At 47.7% G+C, this 7,809-nt stretch overlaps 1 protein-coding gene across 1 annotated transcript in view; it reads right to left on the bottom strand.

Moving 5' to 3' along the window:
• The window catches only part of ROR1 (receptor tyrosine kinase like orphan receptor 1), a 400,859-nt gene extending 399,135 nt beyond the window's left edge, over positions 1–1,724 (bottom strand). The window contains exon 1 of the mRNA XM_072730721.1: positions 1,230–1,724. Within this exon, the coding sequence (XP_072586822.1) occupies positions 1,230–1,332 (103 nt within the window). The 5' untranslated portion in view covers positions 1,333–1,724. The remainder of the gene's footprint in view (positions 1–1,229) is intronic.
• Between the last annotated feature and the right edge of the window lie 6,085 nt (positions 1,725–7,809).

Consider the following 7,809-nt stretch of genomic DNA (forward strand, 5'->3'; position numbering starts at 1 on the left):
TCACCACGGGATCAATCTTAGAATATCTCTCAGAAAATGTGGTTCTCACTTCCCCAAACCCAACTCCAAGAAATCAACATTTCTTAGGTGGCAACTTCCTTCCAGAGTGCGTCCCTACAACGAAAACCACCAGCCAGATCTTAAAAACTAACTCTGTTAACCACAGTCTACGCAGTGAATAGATCTTTTCCCCTCAACTGCTAAATAGCCCAAAGTCTTTTCTTTTCCAAAGCACAGCACTAACTTTAAAAAAAAAAAGAAAGAAAGAAAGAAAGATGCATGATAAAAGAGCAGGGACCTATTTATCTGCACCGGTTTGGGCAGGGAGGGCTGAGCCCAGGGACTCCAGCACCCCCCTCAAGGGATGCATGTTAAAAGTGAGGCCCAAGACCCCGGAGACTTTAATCAACTTTCCCCCTCCAACCTCCAAAGAATGAATCGGTTGTCTCCGCAGGCGCAGCCGGGCTCTTCCCCCTCATTGTGTACCGGCTTAGACGCAGCAAGGATCCGAGCTCCCCGCAGCGAACTGAGACGCTCGGGCTTTCGGGGGAGTCTTTCTCTAACTGTTGCAATTGTCTTTGGAGATTACCAAAATCAAGTATGCATTAGATGGCTCCCCCGCCCGCCCCCGGCTTGTGTGTAACACGCACACGCACGTGCACGCTCAGAGCACTCGGAGCTCGGGCCGCCTCTGACAGCACATTTTGCACAAAGTGGCGGCGACCGGGGCAGCGCGCACGTTGGGGCCTCCGGCGTGAGCCTCCGGAGGCAGGAGGGCCGGGGGCGGTGGGTCCGGGAGGCCGCCGGGGCCTCGGGAGGCCGGGGCTTTTGTTCGGGTCGGTGCGCGGCCAGCCTGGGCTCTCGCACGCAGCGCCGCGGGCACCAACTGGCTCCCGGGCCGCGCCTCCCGGGACGGCGGCCCCGCAGACGCGCCTGAGCACGGTGAGGGCGCTGGCGGGGTCCGCGAGGCGCAGCGGGACCGACGGCACGGGAGGGCCCCCCCGCCCGCGCCCGCGCCCCCACCCCACCCGCGCCCGCGCCCCCACCCGCGCCCGCGCCCCCACCCGCGCCCGCGGGGCCCCTCCACGCCTCCTGTCATCGCTGACAACTGCGGCGGGGCGCCGGGGAGGGCGCCGAGGAGGGCGCACCCCCGGGCGAACGGGCGCCCGCGGTGGCGCTGGCGAGCCCCGCGACGGCTCCGGGCCCGGAGCGGGCGGACGCGCTCCTACCTTGGGCAGCGGCCCCGCGCGCAGCCAGCAGCAGCAGCAGCAGCGCGGCCGGCAGCAGCGCCAGGAGCGGCGGGGGCGCCCCGCGGCGGCGCGGCCGGTGCATTCCTCCTCTCGCGGCGGCGGCGGCGGCGGCGGCGGCTCCCAGGCCGCGCGCAGAACATCCACGGGCTCCGCCCGGGGTCCCGGCCTCCTGGTTCCGGCCGCTGTCCCCGCAGGGTGCCGGGGGACTCTGCAAAGTTCTTTGTCCCGCTAACCTGCTCCCTCGCTCCGCCCGGCCGCCTCTGGACGCCGCCCGCGCGGGTCGCTCCCCGGCCCTGCGGCCGGTCAGTCCCGGCGGTCGGGGTCGCGCTGGCCGAGGGCGGGTCCCCCCGGCCCGGCCCGGCCCGGCCTCGCCTCTCGGAAGAGCGCGCCCTCCGCCCGGGCTGCCGTCCCGGGGCTCCCTCGGCGGCGGCGGCGGCGGCGGCGGCGGCGGCTCCTCCCGCTCGGCGCGCTCGCTCTCTGGCTCTCAGCCTCCCTCAACTTGTCACTTTGCACCAACTCTCCAGCCCCGCGCCCGAGCCCGACCAATGGCAGGCGCGAGCCCGGCCGGCGACCCAGCGCCCTCTGCTGCCGTCTCTCGACACCCGCACCCTCCCTGACTTCCAGAACGTCCCCCCAACCCACGCCCCTCCCCCCACCGCGCCTCAAACCCCGCGGGCGAACCCGGGGGGCCCTCTGACCGGGAGGGAAGTCGAGGCTCAGGGGGACTTGCCCCGACTCGCAAACCAGGCTGATGGCTCCACCGGGAGACCCCGGCTCTAGCCGTCCCGGCTCTGCCCCTGGTAGCTGTGGGCTTCTGCATAATAGGACGTCTATTGATATCACACGGTTTCCCTTTTGATTTCCTCTTTGACCCAGGGGACTTAGGTTTTCCCATTTTGTCTTTAATTTCTAGTTTCGCTGTATTGAAATCGATGTCGTCCGTACCGCCTCCGAGGATTTCTCTGTGATCAGTTTTTGTCAATGTCCTGTGGCCGCTTGAAAGGTGTTTTTCTATCTTCAGAAGGTGGAGATAGGTGACTATCTCAATTTTATCTTCTTTACATTTACGCCTTCTGTATCTTTGCATATCGTTTTGTCCAGCTGTTCTACTATGGACCTAGGGGGTCATTAAAGTCTCCTACTAACAGTATGTTTTGTCTGTGTCTCTTGCTTAAGTGTTGTGAATTTTGTGATACATAAAAACTCAGGACAGGGGATCCCTGGGTGGCTCAGCGGTTTAGCGCCGCCTTCAGCCCAGGGCCTGATACTGGAGACCCAGGATGGAGTCCCGCATCGGGCTCCCTGCGTGTGGCCTGCTTCTCCCTCTGCCTGTGTCTCTGCCTCTCTCTCTCTCTCTCTCTCTCTCTCTAATAAGAAAATAAAATCTTAAAAAAAAAAAAAAAACCTCAGGATTGACTTTCCCCGTGGAGAGACCCCTTGATCATATACAGTGGTGAGTACCTGCACTGCTGCAGCCCTACCTTAGGCTCTGTGGATGCTAGAGCAATAGAGACAGCAGTCGGTGTTGCCTTAGAGGGACACCAAAAACCCAGTCTATGATAATCACTTACTGAATACTTCCTATTGGCCTGGTGCTTTGTGTACATTTGTTCATGAATCTTCCACTGACATTTTTTTAAGTCATTATAAATTTTTCTGCCTCTGTGCACTTTTACATAGATTACCCACATATTACAGTTGTAGAAATTGAAATGCAAAAAGAGAGTACCTGACTTGCCACCAGTCACATAGACAACGGGTGGCCAAGCTAAGACTCAGTGTTTATACCTTGACGAGGTTAGAAGTTCTTGGCCAGGACCTGGCATATGACAAGCACTCAGTTAGTGGCAGTGGTCATCATTGCTGCAGCAATCACCTCTAAGAACCCAGCTTTAGGATTTCATAATGAGCAGTCACCATATGGAGGGCAAGGACCCTGTAGCCCAAAGTATGTCCAGCAGGTCATAGACTCTAGACTCACAGCCCTCTGCCTTCAGGCAGGTGAATGACTAACCCATGTGGGACAAACAGTCACTTATTCGCCTCCCAAGACTTCAGGGCAAGAGTGTCCCCAGCTGCCTCCATAGCTTTCCTCCTTTCTACCACTCTGACCTGAGGTCAAGGAATGATAGACAGAGAGGCCTTGGGTCAACCAGTTCATTGCCCAAATAGGTCTGTCCTCCAAGTTTCTCTGCCTGAGACCCATTCAATCCTGTCTCAATTATTTGGTCACTTGCCTGAGGAACTTACTGCACAAGGTTCCCTTGTTAAGAAACTGTCTTTGATGGTCAGTCTTGATACACTATGGCCTGGAATCAGAGGAAACTCGGTGACACTGCACTTTGCTGAGCAGTCTCCCTGGTCTACAGTACAACACATAGTTTCCAGACAAGGAGCCTTTCCTGTCCACCCACCCTGCCCCCAGCCCCAGCCCCAGCCCCACCCCCACCCCATAACTGCTGGTCCCAGGTATCTTAGGTAACAGAAGGCTGCCAGTGCTGAGTATACAGAACTTAATGGCACTTTTATCAGTACTTAAACCTTCCAGGAACTTAATCACAGAATCATAGACGTGAGGAATGTGACAGCTGGAACGGGCCTTGGAAATTAACTAGCATACCCCCTGCAACATTTTATAAAAGAAAAACGTGGGACCCAGGGAAGTGGAACTTCCTTGCCCAAGGTCACACAGCTGGTCAGAGCCAAAACTGGAACCTAACCTCAACTGGTCCAGACCTGGGTAAACACTCCCTTGGGCATCCCAGATCTCTTGAAGTTTAGGTCTAACACACTAGTTCTCAACGAACAGGTTAGAAAAGCCTCTTCCTGTTTTGTTTTGTTTTGTTTTTAAAGGACAAAGGAAATATTTATGCAAGTTACTAAATGCCAGTGCTTAGGATCAGGCTGCTGAGGCTCATGCTCCAGGTTTCCTGATCTCTGCTGACTGTGGACAAATATCTTAGTTCTCTGGGCTTTGGTCTTTCATCTGTAAAATAGTGATGATGATAATAATAGTACCTATTCCACATTGTTGTGAACTTTAAATGAGTTAACTTATGAAAAGTGCTCTTATGAGTACCTCACACAGACTGGGCACTTAATAAATGTTAGATGTTATTATATTGTTATTTACATACAAGACCATCAAAATTAGACCATCAAAATTCCTATGAAGTCAGTCTTGTCTCTCTCTTTTACGAACAAAGAAACTAAAATGAAAAGAGGTTAAGAAACTTGCCCAAAGTCACAAGAATTAAGGCAAAACGGTAGGACTCAAGCCTAAATTACATCTCTCTCTGCACAATACTTAAGTGGTAGGATGTTCCAAAAGCTATAGGCAACCCATAGGTTCCTCCTGTGGGTCTTCTATGGCCCTGCCTTCTCCCTTAACCAACCCAGTGGTGGATGCAAATGGATTAGAGTCCAAGAGGAGCCACTCTACAGGGTCCTGGCTCAGGCTCCTAAGGTACTTCCTGAGGCTCTTGCTGCTTAGGGAGGCAGTCACCTACCTAGGCCTCTCCCACTAGCACACACATGGCTCTGTTTATCACCATGGACACTTAGAAGGTATAGCCAGGGTAAGTCATGGTGGGAAGGTTGAGAAGGAACAGGGAAGTGACAAGTCACTGAGGGTAGGTGCCAAGAGGGATGTAAAAGAAACTACCTAACATTTGAAAAAGTTGTTGGAGAGGGAGATTCATCTGGGGCATTTGCTTGATTTATCCAACAAAAACAGCCATCAATTATTCTTGGAGAAACTGAGTAGCATGGTGACTACAATTAAAGACTCAAGAGCCAGATTACAGGGATTCAAATCCTGATTTTGCTCTTAGTAGCTGTGAGAACTGGAGTCTAGTATGTCAGATTCCTCATCTGTAAAAAGGCATAATAGTCATACCTGCTACTTTTGTTCCAAAGATTACATTAGTTAATACTTTTATTTTTTTATTTTATTTTACTTTTTAAAGATTTTATTTATTCATGAGAGACACATACAGAGAGAGAGAGAGAGAGAGAGAGAGAAAGAGAGGCAGAAACACAGGCAGAGAGAGAAGCAGGCTCCATGCAGGGAGCCTGACGTGGGACTTGATCCCAGGTCTCCAGGATCACACCCTGGGCCAAAGGTGGCGCTAAACCACTGGGCCACCAGGGCTGCCCTAGTTAATACTTTTTAAAAAATTTTTTAATTAGCTAATACTTGTAAAGGGTCTATCACACAGTAAGCAGCCAATATTTATTAGCTATCATTATTGATGACTAAGAACATGGCTCTAGCATTAGACAGACTTGGTTAGATGATCTGAATAAGTTATTTTACTTCTTTATGATATAATATGCTCATGTGAAAAAAGAGATAATAATTGAACCAAAATATAAAATCATTTTAAGTATAAAATAATATACATTGTACCTTGACTATAAAGTTCCCAACACAGTGTTTGGCGTGGCACCTACTCAATAAATCGTTGCTTATTATTTTTTTTTCTTCAAACCTCTACATTATGGGGTGCAAGAAGGATATAAATTTGGTGATAATACAGCCTGGATTTCTAATACAATCTTGATTTTATATGTTTTGTTCCATTTGTACAGTGGGTAAAAAAAGATGATAAAAAGACAAACTGGCTTTCTTGCTGTATAGTCCATGTGCCCTTCTTGTCCATGCTGTATCTCTGTGCTGCCATGTGTGTGCGTGTGTAACATCTCCCCAATCTAGTATCATCATCAGAAATTCATAAACAAGAAATTCACAAACAGTAGGGGTTTTTTAGTAAAACCAATACCAAAATGGGATAGCCTATACAACTTTTGAAAGAAAAGATAGGAGAAAATCTTAGTTATCTTGGGTTTGATAAAGATTTCTTTAAAGAAGAGACAAAAGCCATGAACCACAAAACAAAAATATTGGAAACTTTGACTTCTTCAAAGTTAAAACCTTTTGCTTTTCAACAGACACTGTTATGAAAATAAAAAGTAAGTCATTGGGGTAAAATATTTGCAAAATATATGTCCAAGTAGAGACTTGCATCTGGCATATACGAAAAAGCTCTTACCATTCTATGATAAAAAGACAAAAATCTTAACTTTTTAAATGAGCAAAATATTTGAACAAACACCACTAAAGTAGAAATACAGATGGCAAAGAAATACAAAGAAATACATGAAAAGATTTTCAACATCATTAATAATCAAGGAAATGTAAACTAAAACCATAATGAAAGATTATTACATACTTACTAGTGTAACTAAAGTTAAAAAGATGAACTATATCAAGTATTGGCAAGGATGTGGAGAAACTAGACTTTCATACATTGCTGATGGAAATTTAAAATAGTACAATCACCTTGGAAAATAGTTGTATAGTTAAAACCTACACTTGTATCTACCACATGAGCCAACTATTCCACTTCTAGGTATTTATCCAAGACAAATCAATACATATGTCCATACAGACTTTCACATGGAGCAAATCAAGGAAAAGGAGTTTTAATGAACAAAGAACATGAATAAAGAGCATTGGATAGTCTTAGAGGCTTTAAAAAAAGTAATTAGATATACTTTTCTTCTCTGTACCTGTTTCTTTTGGACAACAGGTACAGTTGCACCAAAACCAGGTCACTCTGGCTCCCAGACAAGATTAGATGAGCACTGACAAATCTTTCCTTCTCCTTTTGGAAGACCTTATTCAGAGGACTCTCAATTAATACGTCAGTTACAGCCCAATTGTCATCCAAGTCCTCTGGGCTCTGGATTATGTCTGCTGGATTGGACACCCGCCCATTACCTGAGTCCTGCTCTAGTCCCAGTGGGAAGGTTTAATTCCAGGTATCCTCATCTCCAGTCTGCTCAAGCCTACAGCAGCAAACATGTCTGTTCTCAGCCCCATCATGAACTAGACTCAGACAACTCATCTTCCATCTTTTAATGTATTCGACTAGCACATATTTATAATGGTTATAATTTCCAGACTTGATTCCTAATTCAGGAACTTATACAATCCTGTGCTCTAATACAATGATCATATTTTAAACTTCAAATGTGTTTTTTATCAAAATATTTAGAATGGAACATAGAGGTCATCAAGAACAGTCTTTATTCCAGGCAATTAACAGAGCCTCCTCAGGTAGAGGTAATAAAACTCCATCTTAAAATGTTGCTTTGGATAGCATTTCAGTCCTTAAAAAATACCAGACTTATTTTCACATAGCATAGATCTGAGAAAATACTACAGAAATGCATTTATTTATTTATTTTTAAGTAAGCTCTATGCCCAACGTGGGGCTTAAACTCATGATCCTGAGAATCACATGCTCTACCAACTGAGCCAGCCAGGCAGCCCCAGGAAAGCATTTTAAACTTAGTAAAACTGAACCAATATACTAGCGAAGCACCCTAACTAGTCCTAGTCTATGCAATTAATGAAAGTTTAAATTAATAGATGCTAATAAATAGTCCCTGAATTAATTAATCCAAGTCATGTCAATATGAATTATATAGTCAAGTGAGTAAAAACAATTTACTGATGATTGAGAGAGTTGCAATGATATCCAAACTTTGT

The sequence above is a fragment of the Vulpes vulpes genome, chromosome 12 (assembly GCF_048418805.1).
Source record: "Vulpes vulpes isolate BD-2025 chromosome 12, VulVul3, whole genome shotgun sequence".
Classification (NCBI taxonomy): Eukaryota; Metazoa; Chordata; class Mammalia; order Carnivora; family Canidae; genus Vulpes; species Vulpes vulpes.